The sequence below is a fragment of the Rhamphochromis sp. 'chilingali' genome (genome assembly GCF_963969265.1).
Source record: "Rhamphochromis sp. 'chilingali' genome assembly, chromosome: 11".
Taxonomy (NCBI): Eukaryota; Metazoa; Chordata; class Actinopteri; order Cichliformes; family Cichlidae; genus Rhamphochromis; species Rhamphochromis sp. 'chilingali'.
This window is the reverse complement of record NC_137938.1, coordinates 20,926,934-20,943,910: the sequence shown is the minus strand read 5'-3', so window position 1 is coordinate 20,943,910 and position 16,977 is coordinate 20,926,934. Positions and strand designations below refer to the sequence as shown.

The window sequence follows — 16,977 nt, the reverse complement described above, 5'->3', positions numbered from 1 at the left end:
ATGGATTTTAAAAAGAAACACTTTGTAAGCTGCTGTAGTCTGTTTTATTTTGACGTCCCATATGACTAGGACTTCAGCCAAATTACCTTTTAGTGGGTCTGCTTGTAGTCCTTATTGCCTCAATTTAATGATGCAAGGGTGTGTTTATCTTTTTTAAATTGCATATACGCTGATTTATTTCCTTGTTTTATTATTATGAGTTTTATCACCCACATTATTGAATTTTTATCATTTGAATTTTTATTTTAACTTTCTCTCACACTGTCCATTCATCCATTTTCTTCTCCTTATCCTCATCAGGGTCACCAGGAGGGGCTGGAGCCAATCCCAGCTACCACTGGGTGAGAGGCAGGGTACACCCTGAACAGATCGCCAGTCTGTTGCAGGGCTAACACAGAGAAACAGGCAACTATTTACACCTATGGGCAATTTAGAATTACTGATCAACCTAATTCCTCTCATCCACTCTCAGCAACTCCATTTAAACATTTTCTAAAATAAAGAGACAATATTTTTAACACCAGCACAGTCCTGACCTTTAAAGTTCATTCTTCTTAAAATGGTCACATTTACAGTAAACCAGTGAAAAACATGTTGCACACTGTTATTTACCAGGACATGGTGTAATCATGAATGCTCCAACTGAATTGCACATCGATTCCAGCTAGAATGGGGAAGCTGTGAAGGCATGAACTCAAAATTACAGTTCATTGTTGATCTTGACAAAGGCTTTTTGTCTAATGGAAAAGAGCCAGAGTGTTAAGGTGGCTGTACTTTGTTTTCCTTCTGAATTGTGTGTATATATATATATATATATATATATATATATATATATATATATATATATATATATATATATATATATATATATATATATATATATATTAGTTGGTGCAACGATACACAAAATTCACGGTTCGGTTCGATACTTTGGTGTCACGGTTCGATATTTTTTCGATACAAAAAAAAATGTTCATGCCTTTTTAATTTGTCATTTATTAAATTTTCACGGCACATTCCGCACCACATCTCTGTGCGTTCATCATTTGTTTGAAGCCAGCTCACATCCTGCAACTACTTTTCTGAGAATACGTGCTTCTTTTGTGGTTCGGACTCCTTCTGACATTTCTTTGGAGGTGGAGGAACACCAAAGTAATTGCTTAAAGGAGCTTCTTGGACATCTTTAAGAGTTCTAAACAAATGTCTGTCCTCCTCCTGAAAATCTTATGTACGCAAACACGCGTTGCAACTTCTTATCTTGTGCACATTTTTTATTTTGACAGCGAATGCGCACCTGTGGACCACTTATGTGCAGCCCTGGTTATTTAGCTCGTCATATTGCAGCCACAGAAATTCTTTTGTCCATGAAACCATAAAGCTGCACTTTCTTTTTGCCTTATAGTCTGATTTGTCATAACTTTTCCTTTTTGTGGTAAGCTTTTCTTTGGCTGTCACTTCTTCACCCTGACCTGTCTTATTTGGCTCAGCAGAACTAAAATATATATCCTGCTGCTTTTACACACGCACTCACATAATGCTCAGCGATCCTCTGCGCGATCAACCTCTCACATGTTTAAGCTGCCGGAGATTTCACTTGTCATGTTTGCATAGTAAGCTAACGATTGATAAGACGATGTCAGAGGAATTGGTGCGCAAATGATCGTCACTCATCAATCAGTACTGTCGCTCTCTATACACAGTTCGCGCGATTGGAAAGTGAAAGCAAAAAACAAGCGCAAATTCAGCTGGTTTTAGTCACATATTGACAGTGGCTCACCGATGCCAATGACATAATTACCCAGCTACATTTCTGAAAGAATGCAAAAGCATTGACATATAATTTTCCTTCCTGCGATAGCCCGACGGGCAGGGCAGAGAGAGATTTTGGTAGCCCGACTGGAAAAATTTTGCGAGCCCTGTATCTGATTGAGGAATCCCTCATCTTTGGAAAAGAGAGTTTATTACAGAGAAATGGCTCTTTCCAAAATAAAAGCTATACTATACGCTTCTTCTGGGCTATATTCTCAGCAGCATATTGAACATATCAGGTCCCCATAAGGAGAATCATGTGCTAACGGCTGTCTAAATGACTCGGGTAAAGTTTGTAGCATGCGTGCTTGTTGTTTTGGTCGGCTTCCACTTGTCTTTGCACCAGGATGATGTCGGAGTAAATGTGCAGTCATATTCGTTGTGTTCCCACTAGTGCTGTCAGCGTAAATCTCGTTGAAATGACGTTAACGCCACAACACGGCAAATCCCCGTTAACGAGCTACCACGGATCGCCCCGTGCGTGGGGCTGGACACGGCGTCAACACGTTAACGAGCTAACTGCGCTAACACACTAGCTAGTCCATGACGCGCTTACCTTCAGGGTCATACGTCACATGAAAACCAAAATAGTTCCAAACGCCAGATATGAATGAGGGTGGGGGAGGTTCAATTTGCCATGTTGCAAGGAGAGCTTAACTTCTGTCTCGCTAGCTTGCCCTGCGCTCAGTGAATCTGCACTCGACTACTCCGCCTAGGCTGCACTGTCGAGTGCAGCTTGCCCTGCGCTCAGTGAATCTGCACTCGACTGCTCCGCCTAGGCTGCACTGTCGAGTGCAGATCCACTGAGCGCTAAACACAGACAGCATCGTCAGAAGGAAAGTTGATAAAATAAATTAAAAATTTTGTATTGTTCGATACATATGCGTACCGAACCGAAAGCACTGTATCGAACGGTTCAATATCGATACGAGTATCGTTGCACCCCTAATATATATACACTCAGCAAAAATATAAACGCAACACCTTTGTTACTGCTCCCATTCCCCATGGGATGGACGTAGAGACCTAAAATTCATTCCAGATACACAATATAACCATCCCTCCCAAACAGTGGTCACAAATCAGTCCAAATGTGTGGTAGTGGGCACATCTGCTATATTGAGATAATCCATCCCACCTCACAGGTGTGCCACATCAGGATGCTGATCTGACATCATGAGTAGTGCACAGGTGTACCTCAGACTGCCCACAACAAAAGGCCACCCTGGAATGTGCAGTTTTGTCTACAGCAAAATGCCACAGATGTCACAAGCAATGAGGGAGCGTGCAATTGGCATGCTGACAGCAGGAATGTCAACCAGATCTGTCGCCCGTGCATTGAATGTTCATTTCTCAACCATAAGCCGTCTCCACAGGCGTTTCAGAGAACATGGCAGCACATCCAACCGGCCTCACAACCGCAGACCTCGTGTAACCACACCAGCCCAGGACCTCCACATCCAGCAGGTTCACCTCCAAGATCGTCTGAGACCAGCCACCCAGACAGCTGCTGGAACAATTGGTTTGCACAACCAAACAATTTCTGCACAAACTGTCAGAAACCGTCTCAGGGACGCTCAACTGCATGCTCATCGTCCTCATCGGGGTCTTGACCTGACTCCAGCTCGTCGCCGTAACAGACTTGTGTGGGCAAATGCTCACATTCGATGGCGTCTGGCACGTTGGAGAGGTGTGCGCTTCACGGATGAATCATGGTTCACATTGTTCAGGGCAGATGGCAGCTGAGAATGTCCCAGTTCTTGCATGGCCAGCATACTCACCGGACATGTCACCCATTGAGCATGTTCGGGATGTGCTTGACCGGCGTATACGACAGCGTGTACCAGTTCCCACGAATATCCAACAACCTCGCACAGCCATTGAAGTGGAGTGGACCAACATTCCACAGGCCACAATTGACAATCTGATAGACTCCATGCGACGATGTGTTGCACTGCATGAGGCAAATGGTGGTCACACCAGATACTGACCGGTTCTGGGTCCCCAGACCCCCAATAGCGCAAAAAACTGCACATTCCAGGGTGGCCTTTTGTTGTGGGCAGTCTGAGGTACACCTGTGCACTACTCATGCTGTCAGATCAGCATCCTGATGTGGCACACCTGTGAGGTGGGATGGATTATCTCAATATAGCAGATGTGCCCACTACCACACATTTGGACTGATTTGTGACCACTGTTTGGGAGGGATGGTTATATTGTGTATCTGGAATGAATTTTAGGTCTCTACGTCCATCCCATGGGGAATGGGAGCAGTAACAAAGGTGTTGCGTTTATATTTTTGTTGAGTGTATATCCGCGGTGTGTGTGTGTGTGTGTGTGTGTGTATATATATATACACACACACATACACATATATATATATATATATATATATATATATATATATATAGTGGGGGGGGGGGGGGGTGTTATATATATATATATATAGTTAGTGATCGATGTAGCGGTTCCGAATGACAGCAATATCAGGAAGAAGGAACACGAGAAGCTGGAGAAATACCAAGGGCTCAGAGAAGAGCTCGAGAGGATGTGGAGGGTGAAGGTAATGGTGGTCCCCGTGGTAATCGGAGCACTAGGTGCGGTGACTCCCAAGCTAGGCGAGTGGCTCCAGCAGATCCCGGGAACGACATCGGAGATCTCTGTCCAGAAGAGCGCAGTCCTGGGAACAGCTAAGATACTGCGCAGGACCCTCAAGCTCCCAGGCCTCTGGTAGAGGACCCAAGCTTGAAGGATAAACCGCCCGCAGGGGCGTGCTGGGTGTTTTTTATATATATATATATATATATATATATATATATATATATATAGAGGATCGCAAGTTCGTCGATTCCTGCCTGGGGCGTCTGTATCTAGTAAGGGTCCTAAGGCTAGACCCCCTATGCTAAGCAAGCCTACCGCAGACATGAGCGAGACAGATAAATATGAAGGCATGCCGGCTCGGACGTCGCCCGGATCCGCGTCAGGTGTTGAGGAACCAGGGCACCCTGACGAAAAGTGGGCTACTGGAACAAGAAGGCATCGGTGGGCAAGAGACGAAAACAGGGTGTTGTTGGAATGCTACTACGCAAGTAACCCCGGTGGAAGGGGCTACATGAATAGGATGAGGGACCTATGGATTCTTCGATACCCAACATCCACAATGACGGCAAAACAACTAGTAGCTCAGTGTTCCAACATTCGAAAGAAGGGACTGCTCTCACACCTAGAGATTGACGAGGTACAACACAAATGCTACGGCAAGGAGGAGTCAGGACGCCAGGTCAGGGGGGAGATATCATCGCCCCCACCCAAGATTGGGTACATAGCCCCAAGTGCGATAGGAGAAGGATCGTTGAGTGCGAGAGAAACTGACCTGAAAAATAGGATCATGGCCAAGCTTGAAACCTGGATCCCCCGTAGCCGGTTACCAAGATTACGTGAAGTACCCTCAGAAGGTCTGCTAGATGATGTTAATGCAGCACTACGGGCAATACCTACAACCACGATTACCGACACTAACAAGCTGATCTACAATACGGCAGCAGTGATCAGTGAGATGCTTGGCTACAAGTTGAACAGCGACAAGGGGCAGTACCCTCCATGGAGAAGGAGGCTAGAGGGCAAGATCAAAGTGGCACGGAGGGAGGTTAGCCAACTAACGGAGTTGCAGAAAGGTGTGGCAAAGAAGGTGCCTAAGAAATACAGCAAGCTGTCCATACCTGAGGCCTTGGAAACTGCCAAGCAAAGACTCATAGCCTTGGCCAGCCGCTTGAGGAGGTACACCAGAGAGATAGAAGGCAGGAGAATAAACCAGCTGTTCTCCACAGAACCAGCAAAGGTGTACTCGTAGTGGCAAGGGAACAATAAGAGAACAGCACCACCAAGGCTGGAGACGGAGCAATACTGGAAGAGCATATGGGAGAAGGACGCAACCCATAACGGCAATGCTCAGTGGCTAGTGGATCTGAGGGCAGACCACAGCGACCTCCCTGAACAGGGTCCAGTAACCATCACAGTGGCAGATATCCAAGAAAGGGTCTCCAGTATGAAGAGTTGGACAGCACCAGGGCCCGACATGGTTCACGCCTACTGGCTAAAGAAGCTGACTGCACTCCACGAGCGTCTGGCAGCACAAATGAACCAGCTGCTAGTTAACGAGAGACACCCGGAATGGCTAATGGTTGGACGGTCCTGATCCCCAAGGACCCCAAGAAGGGACCGGTCCCCTCCAACTACCGACCAATAACCTGCCTCAGTACTACATGGAAGCTCCTGTCAGGCATCATATCGGCTAAGATGAACAGGCACATGGGTCAATACATGAGCGGGACACAGAAAGGAATTGGCAAGAATACCAGAGGCGCAAAACACCAGCTACTGGTAGACAGAACAGTCAGCCGAGACTGCAAGACCAGACTGACCAACCTGTGCACTGCCTGGATTGATTACAAGAAGGCCTATGACTCAATGCCCCACAGCTGGATACTGGAATGCCTAGAATTGTACAAGATCAATGGGACCCTAAGAGCCTTCATCAGGAACTCAATGGGGATGTGGCGCACAACACTAGAGGCCATCTCCAAGCCCATAGCACAAGTCACCATCAAGTGCGGGATCTACCAAGGAGATGCTCTGTCCCCACTGCTGTTCTGCATAGGCCTGAACCCCCTCAGTGAGATCATTAACAAGACTGGCTACGGATACCGACTACGGAACGGAGCAGTTGTCAGCCACCTCCTGTACATGGATGACATCAAGCTGTATGCCAAGAGTGAACGAGACATCGATTCACTGATCCACACTACCAGGCTATACAGCAATGACATTGGAATGTCGTTCGGACTGGAGAAGTGTAGTCGGATGGTAACAAAGAGAGGGAAGGTCGTCAGAACTGAGGGGCTTGAACTACCAGAAGGCAACATTGCAGACATAGAGGACAGTTACAAGTACCTGGGGATCCCGCAGGCGAATGGGAACCATGAAGAGGCCGCTAGAAAAACTGCAACCACCAAGTACCTGCAGAGGGTCAGGCAAGTCCTGAGGAGTCAGCTGAATGGTAAGAACAAGATCTGGGCCATCAACACGTACGCCCTGCCCGTGATCAGGTACCCTGCTGGGGTAATAGGCTGGCCAAAGGAGGAGATAGAAGCCACTGACATAAAGACAAGAAAGCTCCTCACCATGCATGGAGGGTTTCACCCCAAGTCCAGCACCCTGAGGCTGTACGCTAAGCGGAAGGAAGGGGGCCGGGGACTGGTGAGTGTCAGCACCACAGTCCAGGATGAGACAACGAACATCCAAGAATACATTGGGAAGATGGCCCCAACTGACCGAGTGCTCAGTGAATACCTCAGGCAGCAGAAACCCAAGAAAGAGGAGGGAGACGAGGAACCATCATGGAAGGACAGGCCCCTGCACGGTATGTACCACCGGCAGATAGAGGAGGTGGCTGATATCCAGAAATCCTACCAGTGGCTGGACAAAGCTAGACTGAAAGACAGCACAGAGGCACTAATCATGGCAGCACAGGAACAAGCTCTGAGCACAAGATCCATAGAGGCTGGGGTCTATCACACCAGGCAAGACCCCAGGTGCAGGCTGTGTAAAGATGCCCCAGAGACAATCCAGCACATAACAGCAGGGTGCAAGATGCTAGCAGGCAAGGCATACATGGAACGCCATAACCAAGTGGCCGGCATAGTGTACAGGAACATCTGTGTCGAGTATAACCTGGAAGTCCCGAGGTCAAAATGGGAGATGCCCCCAAGGGTGGTGGAGAATGACCGAGCTAAGATCCTGTGGGACTTCCAGATACAGACGGACAAAATGGTGGTGGCTAACCAACCGGACATAGTGGTGGTAGACAAACAGAAGCAGACGGCCGTAGTGATCGATGTAGCGGTTCCGAATGACAGCAATATCAGGAAGAAGGAACACGAGAAGCTGGAGAAATACCAAGGGCTCAGAGAAGAGCTCGAGAGGATGTGGAGGGTGAAGGTAATGGTGGTCCCCGTGGTAATCGGAGCACTAGGTGCGGTGACTCCCAAGCTAGGCGAGTGGCTCCAGCAGATCCCGGGAACGACATCGGAGATCTCTGTCCAGAAGAGCGCAGTCCTGGGAACAGCTAAGATACTGCGCAGGACCCTCAAGCTCCCAGGCCTCTGGTAGAGGACCCAAGCTTGAAGGATAAACCGCCCGCAGGGGCGTGCTGGGTGTTTTTTTTATATATTAGGGGTGCAACGATACTCGTATCGATATTGAACCGTTCGATACAGTGCTTTCGGTTCGGTACGCATATGTATCGAACAATACACATTTTCTTATTTATTTTTATCAACTTTTCTTCTGACGATGCTGTCTGTGTTGAGCACTCAGTGAATCTGTGTTCGACTACTCTGCCTAGGCTGCACTGTCGAGTGCAGATCCACTGAGCGTAGCGCAAGCTAGCAAGACAGATGCTAAGCTCGTTGCAACATGGCAACTGCCTCAACGCTACCCGAAATTGAACCTCCACCACCCTCATTCAGATCTGGCGTTTGGAGCTATCTTGGTTTTCATGTGAAGCATGACCCTGATGGTAAGCACGTCATGGACAAAAGTAAAACAGTATGTTGGATGTGCTACGCAATCTCAATTACATTGGTGGGAACTAGTGCGTTAGCGCAGTTAGCTCGTTAACGTGTTGACGCCGTGTCCAGCCCCACACACGGGGCGATCCGCGGTAACTCGTTAATGGAGATTTGCCGCGTTATGGCATTAATGTCATTTTAACGAGATTAACGCTGACAGCACTAGTGGGAACATAACGAATATGACTGCACATTTATGCCGACATCATCCTAGTGCAAAGACAAGTGGAAGCAGACAAAAACAACAAGCACGGATGCTACAAATTTTACCCGAGTCATTTAGACAGCCGTTAGCACATGATTCTCCTTATGGGGACCTGATATGTTCAATATGCTGCTGAGAATATAGCCCAGAAGAAGCGTATAGTATAGCTTTTATTTTGGAAAGAGCCATTTCTCTGTAATAAACTCTCTTTTCCAAAGATGAGTGATTCCTCAATCAGATAGATTTATTTATGTTTTATTATTTTGTTGTTTCAGCAACATTAAATTTAAAAACTGTACTTTTGAGTTAAAATATATATTTATAATTTTTTTTTCTTTTCTTTTTTCTCTTTTTCTTCTCTATTACATTTTCAACAAAACAGGACGCTCTCACATGAACATATAAACTATTTAGTTTAGTTTAAAATGTAGCAACAACTCAGGGTCCTTTCTAGTCCATCTTTAGATTTATTTACAAGCTAGTGATACAGATACTGATATTATAATTTTAATAGATGACAAATTAAAAAGGCATGAACATTTTTTGTATCGAAAAAATATTGAACCGTGACACCAAAGTATCGAACCGAACCGTGAATTTTGTGCATTGTTGCACCCCTTATACCCCTTATACCCCTTATACATATATAAATATATATGTATAACATGTTCCCTCTAAGCCTGAAGGGAAAAAGAAGGAACACACATGTAAAGGAAGCACTTAAAACATGCGGTTATCCTAATTGGGCGTTTATAAAGTCAGCAAAGATGCACAGAAAAGAAGATCAGACACCAGCGAGGGAGGATAAGAAAGTCAGACGCAACAACATTGTCATCCCCTATGTAGCTGGTGTATCAGAAAAACTCAGGAGGGTTCTCTCCAAGCATGACATCCCAGTGTACTTCAGACCCAGCAACACACTCAGACAGAAACTGGTTCACCCGAAAGACAAAAAAACCCTAAACACAAACTTAACAACATGGTATATGCTGTACAGTGCAGCGAGGAATGCCCAGACCTCCACATCGGAGAGACCAAACAGCCACTTCACAAGCGCATGTCACAACATAGAAGAGCCACCTCCACGGAACAAGCCTCAGCTGTCCATCTGCATCTAAAGGACAAAGGTCAGTCTTTCAAGGATGCCAATGTTCACATTTTGGACAGAGAGGACAGATGGTTTGAAAGAGGAGTGAAAGAAGCTATCTATGTCCCCTGTGAACGACCATCTTTGAACAGAGTCGGTGGCTTAAGACACCAACTCTCTGCCATCTATAATCCAGTTTTGAGATCCCTTCCCAGACACCTTAACACCCACTCACATCCTGGGCCATCTGACCTCAGGAAATCACATGATAGGGTGGGGCCAGGTTTCACAATGAGCTCACCCAAAACCCTGGCTGATTGTGACCCACACCCACTTTCACACTTTGGCTCATGTGATTAGGTAGAGGATCATCAGGGGGTCCTTTGTCCCTCTTTGGGGGGAAACTCCCACTGGGTTTAAATCTGGGACTCTCCACCATTTGACCTTAGAACTGAAGAAGCTTCCCGAAAAAAAGTTGAAATGTCTTCAAGCAACTCAAAGAAGTCCAGACGCTTTTCTTTCCAAGGTCCTAAGACTACGATGACCTGGATGACTGAGAACCTTCACAGACACACTTTAATAATTAGGTTATTTAATAACATGGTTGACTTTTAAAAAGACCCACCCAGAATAAGTACGAAGGAAATAAGAAGAGCAACTACTACTAAAGCTACTTGGAAAAGAAAGCTTGTCTCAGGGAGTTCAGGCTGTGTGGTCATATTAAGTGTAGTTTGGTATGATCATCTGGTTGTATAAACTGTGTTTTTGCCCTCGCATGCTTCAGCAAATTGCTGGACATGTTTTCCTAGCAAAAAATAAAAGGGTGGATCAAGAGTTTTGCACATGCTGTACATCATTAAATCTTGTATTAAATAATAGTTCAATTTATATTTATATACTGAATGGCTAATGGGGCCATGAAAATAATAATAATGGATTGCATTTATATAGCGCTTTTCGGGACCCTCAAAGCGCTTTACAATTCCACAATTCATTCACTCTCACATTCACACACTGGTGGAGGCAAGCTACAGTTGTAGCCACAGCTGCCCTGGGGCAGACTGACAGAAGCGAGGGTGCCATATCGCACCATCGGCCCCTCTGGCCAACACCAGTAGGCAGTAGGTGAAGTGTCTTGCGCAAGGACACAACAACCGAGACTGTCCGAGTCGGGGCTCAAATCGGCAACCTTCCGATTACAAGACGAACTATTTGCACCACTTGGGATTCCGAATCTGAACTGGTGCAGCTGTGGCTTAACGGAAAGCCCTCAATAAAGAAATTCATTGGGGGATTGGTCATCACTGATCCAGTTGTTATCATAGGATAGGTAAATTCATACTTTCTGGGTATTCTGGAGAATTTATTTATTGTATGAATATATTTCTGTGAGAACTCATCCTAACTCTCTGCAATTTATACAGGAGCAGGATTCCCATGGCGGGGGATTTGACATCAATCAGTGTTTTGTTGGGATGATGTCTGATGTCCGCATGTGGAACTATGACCTTTCCCCTTGTGAGATCCAGCTTAGAAGATCTGAACTTCACTCCTGGGAATGTGATAAACTGGAGGGCGCTAGAGTTCGAGGCCACAGGCAGAGTGCTAGTAGAAAATAAGCTGACTTGTGAATAAAGTTACACTATAAATAAATCAAGTCATTCAGAAGAAGCTTGAAAACATCTGCAGCTGGTCTTTGGGTAGGGTAATGTCATTAATCAGTTTCATTTCTATGAAAAAAACAATCTCATGCTTAATCAGAATAATCAATTTAAAGAAAAACATGTTAATTAATTGCTTTGTATGTGTATAATAGTTTGGGGTTTCTCTTTTACACCAGCTCCTGTCATCAATAATAATAAATAGTTTCCTCAGTATAAATACTCTTCCCTGTGTTTTCTGCCAGATTGTCTTGGTGCAGCGAAGCATTACGATGTGTGATCATGTGTCATTTTATTTCTCTAATGTTCTTCATAGTTCATTAAAAACAATCATTTTGAACTGCAGTCTTGTGTCCAGTGTCCTTTATGACTATACTGACAAACCATTTATAACACTGTAGTATAAAGCAAGGGTTCCCTGGACTTTTTGACCTCTGAACATAATTCAGTTCCCCTTTATGTGTTATCATCCATGTTTATGAAGACTGAGTCAGCTCTTGGCTCTCCTTGTGGAGCTCATCTCTACACATTCATCTAAATGTGAGTAAATTCTGCTTTATATTATCTTTATGATTGTAGCCCTTGAAGGCAGGATAGGAGGAATACTTGGACTCCTGCACGAGTGTGCTCGTGAAGTCATGTTGATTTATTCACTGTAAAACTGCACAGCTCACATTAGGATCAAATTAGGACAAAACCCGAGGAAAGGCAGAATATCAGTGCTTTAAAAGAATTTCCTCTATGTCACATAGACAGTCACAAAACTACATTCAATTTTCCACCTACATTTTTACAACCATTAATCCATCTAATGCTCTATGATTTAATGGTTCATATCAGAACTAGTGTTACTTAGTTCAATGCCTGGATATTAAACTGAGCAGCTTGTAATTATTCTATATTTCTCCTCTTTTTATGGCTTCTTAATTCAACTTTAATGACCGTATTTTTAAGCCTTTTTTTTTTTTTAGATATGAATGCTTGGTATTACTTTATAGAAGACCAAAAACTTTAGTGATTTCTGTCTTTGAGTAACTCCTTGGCAGAGCTTACCAAGAAAAGATAGCAGGTAAAGTGGAAATATCCACTTTAAATCACAATAAATCTCCTAGAGTGGTTATTGTTGCAAAACGCATTCTTGTAATATTTTTAAAGAGGATTCACCCAGTTACAGACACAGAAGCTTGCAGGTTTGTACCACCTTCAACATGCGCTTGGAATTAACCAAAACATCGAGTTATTCATCATCACATTGTTTTGCCCAGGTTGAGCTCGTTTTCTGAAGGAATTGCAACATTTCCTCAAACCATGGCACTGGTGATGCTGTAGCCTACTTGCAAACCTCCAGGGGCTTCCACAATAAATTAGGCTGCAAGACTGGAGCTGCAGCAGTAACCCTGCTCACTTTAAACACTTCACTTTTGACATTTGTGCTGAATCAATTAAGCATATGTGCTGTGTGAAAACTCAGAAAAGCCCCTTGTGATAGGCTAGCTGCTTCCTGATGTAATGGAGGGCAACTTTTACCTCAACAGAGTGAGGGAGATGAGAATTTCTAAAGGTCCAATCCTCCAGACAATGGGAAACACTTTTTGCTTGAAGTACCATTTTCTCCACTGATGTGCTCGGCCACAGTGAGTGCACCTCATGCTGCGCTGAAAATGTAAGTCTTTAATGCAATCCTGAAGCTTACACAGTTTGCTTGCATGAAAAACAAATAAATGAAGTGGAAAAAAAACTTAAGTAGATCCTTCTTTGAGCACTGTGTTTATTTGGGTTTTAATAAGAGTTCAGTGAATACTTCTTAAGACCCTTTTCTGAATGTTGAATGTCTGCAAAGCCTTGGATTTCTCTGAGAGAAACCATGTGAAACAGGACAAAACAAAGAAAGAACATCACAGTTTTTACCATCTATTCTTCATAAAAATGCAGAAAAGCATTCAAGGCTCAACACTCAAATCTAAACTAAATATAAATTAATAATCAGGCTAAGTATGCAGAGGCATATTTCACATGAATCTTAGTTTAGAATATTTTTAACTTTACAAAATTAAAGACATTTGTCTGTGTAGTCTGTGATTTCAAAAGCACTTTTACACAACAGATGTGATACTATGAGGCCTTACCCAGTGTTGGGAATGTTACTCAAAAAAGTAATATATCACACCCATAAAAGTATTGCAGTACTTCACTTACTTGCCAGTGAAAGTCATTAGTTACAGTACATGTTGCTTTACTCTATAAATTACCTGAAACACATTGTCTTATTATTTCCTGTTACCAACATAAACCTTAGGCTACTATTCCACAGTGACGCAAATCCCTGAGGATAAAGGTCTTTCTTTTAGTTTTTTATGAAAGCTGAGCAACCCCAAGAGTCTTCAAAGTGCAGATTGAAATGCAAAAACACAAACAGCAACAAGCCTGAGTGCTCATCACTGCGTTTATTACCCGTTGAAGTTCAGGTTCTGACTGCTGGGCAGAAGTCAACATACGCTTTAACATCACTCTGGGTTCATGGATAGCTTTATGTTAGCATGCTGTCTGTGCAAAGACATCCAAAGATCCAACGTTCTGTTAGCAGCTTAATGCAGTTGTTTCTGTCCTGGACACAGTTTGTATTTTACCATTGTGCTCTTGTCCTTTTGTGCAATAAAAATAAAAGTCATGTCTATATTTCCACTGAAATCAGCAGATTGCAGCACAAGTCCACAGGAAAAACAGCAAAACAAAAAAAAAAAGTCTTTTTGTTTGAATTTTTATTTTAAATGCCCAGTGTGCAGATATAACTGAACCTTACCAAACCTTTACCAAAATATTTTTTTTCTTTTGCAAAATATTTTAGCATTAGAGGGACATTAGTACGGTACAATCTCAAAAAAGGTTTGAAATCTTACAAATCCAATTCCCAAAAATAAAGAATAAAAAAATGGGATACTGTGTAAAATGTAAATAAAAACAGAATGCAATGATTTGGAAATGTCATAAGCCCATATTTTATTCACAAGCAAACACAGAAAACATCAAATCTTTCAACTGAAAAATGTACAATTTTAAGAAAAGCATATTTGCTCATTTTGAATTTGATGGCAGCAGTGCATTTTTAACACTGATGGGACCTTTCCAGATGTGCAAGCCGCCAGTTCCACAGGCACTAATGCACCCTCAAACCATCAGAGCCATCTGACCACAGAACACTTTTCCGCTTTGCTTGAGTCCATTTTAAATTTGCTTTAGCTTAGTGAAGACAATGGCATTTCTTGATCATGTTCGCATATGGCTTCTTCTCCGGATGACAGATCTTTGACCTGCGTTTGTGGATGGCACAGTGAACTGTGTTCACAGTAAATGATTTCTGGAAATGTTCCTGAGCCCGTGCAGTGATTTCCTTGACAGAATCATAGCTGTTTTTAATGCAGTGTTGCCTGATCATCACAGGCAACCAGTACCGAATTTTAGGCTTATCTCTTGCTCTGACAGATTTCCCCAGATTCCCTGAATCTTATAATGAAAGGAACATTCTGAAAATGTTCCAAAATTTGTAGATGCAGTTTTTTTGTAGACAGGTGAACCTCTGAAGCTATTCACAGCTTTTAGCGAATTTGCCGTAAAACTGAATGCCTGTGGAAAGCCACAAAACTTGAGGTTCATAAGCTCCACTTAAAAGAAGTATTATCTACCTTCAACAACATGGTGAAAGATGCGAGAGCCACTTATTTCTCTAAACTACTCGCAGCAGGGAAAAGAAACAACATAGTAAATAACATAGTGTCCCCCCCAACTCCGTGTGTACCTGCCTTTTCAGATAAGGGCTGCAATGACTTTCTAAGATTTTTCCAAGGTGAAATCAGTAACCTAAGAGGAAACATAGCTCCCTCGGATAGTCCTTTCAACCATGATCTTCCACACCCTGTAATTATGGAATCCTTTCACCCAGTTTCTGTAGAAGACCTATCAGAAATAGTGACCCAAATGAAACCCTCAATGAGTCCAGTTGATGTCCTACCTACTTCGTCATTTTGCAAAGTTTTTGACACCATTGAGCCCTCTGTGGTCACACTGATAAACTGTTTTCTGCTGTCTGGCTCTGTCCCCAGGTGCTTTAAACAGGGTGTTATTCAACCTCTGCTGAAAAAGCCGAACCTGGATTCGACTCTTCAGTCAAGCTACAGACCCATCTCAAAACGTCCTTTCATTTCTAAAATATTAGAAAAAGTCGTTTGGTCCCAAGTAAAAAAGGCACTGGAGAAACATAGCATTCTTGATAACCTTCAGTCATGATTTAGAAAATCACACTACACAGAAACTGCTCTCCTCAAAGTCACAAATGACCTTTTGATGGCCGCAAACAGAGGTGATTGCTCAGTCCTCGTCCTATTGGACCTTAGCTCGGCCTTCGATACCGTTGATCATCAGATCCTAATCCACCGCTTAAATCACATGGTAGGGATATCTGGATCTGTTCTGAAATGGCTCACCTCATTTCTGACAGAAAGAACAATCTTAGTTTCAGTGGGAAACTTTCGCTCAGCTGTTGCTAAATTGTCATGAGGAGTGCCGCAAGGTCCGGTTGTAAGCCCCCTATTGTTTTCTTTATATATCCTTCCTTTAGGTCATATCCTATATCCTATATTAGCAGCTTCAAAATTATTTCCTACAACCTGTATGCAGATGATATCCAATTATACATCTCATTTAAACCCTGGGAATTCGACAAATTATCCACTCTAATGACTGTCTTAAAGAGATTAATGGTTGGATGACAAACAATTTCTTGCAGATGAATGCAGACAAGACTGAGTGTTTGATTTTTTTTTTTTTTTTTTTTGCCTGTCCCATTTTCTTCTTTAGCCATCAGAATTGTTGTCTGAAGACCAACATGGATACCCAGTGGATTTACTTTGCCAAACGGATCACCACGGCTCATCATCCAGGCTCCAGACACCCAGAGGCCCCAGAGTGCGAGAGCCCAAGGAGGACCACCGGAGGGGCATCCGTGCCACCCTCCTGGAAAGAGCTGAGGAGAGCCCCAGATGAGAGGTCACCCAGTAGCCACGGAGAAGAAGCCAGAGGGGGCTGCAGTGGCGTGCACGCCGGCTCTGCCAGCAGCCAGTTGTGCCAGAGTGAACTGAGCCGCAGGCCTGGAGGCCCGAGGGCCTCTTTTGCCCCGGAAGAGGCCTGACCGAGCAACAGGCACCAGGCCCCGCCAAGAGTGTTTAATTTTTGCCCCAGAGAGCATCAAGTCCCAAATTAGTCCACGTCTGGGTCCTTTCTCATCCTCAATAAAAGCTACCGCTCGGAATCTTGGGATCATTTTTGATCAATCTCTGTCTTTTGACGCTCATATCAAGTCCTTGACCCGCTCCTGTTTTTTTCATCTAAGAAACATTGCCAAACTCAAGACTATTGTATCCAAAGGCGAATAGGAGATGCTTGTCCATGCTTTCATCTCCTCTCATTTAAATTACTGTAACGCACTCTTTTCTTGTCTGTCTAAGGCTTCCCTCAATTGCCTCCAAGTGGTCCAAAATGCCACAGCAAGGCTTTTATCCCACAGTCATAAATTCGCCCATATCACCCCTGTGT

The 16,977-nt window shown here is 43.8% G+C and overlaps 1 protein-coding gene across 1 annotated transcript; it reads left to right on the top strand.

Annotated features, from left to right (window-relative positions):
- Positions 1-11,365, top strand: LOC308406019 (C-reactive protein-like; the record flags this gene model as incomplete). Its single annotated transcript, XM_080896827.1, is given in 5 exon segments — positions 1-24; positions 301-335; positions 10,934-11,057; positions 11,155-11,258; positions 11,260-11,365. Coding segments are annotated over 5 exon segments (393 nt in total).
- Positions 11,366-16,977: the final 5,612 nt, after the last annotated feature.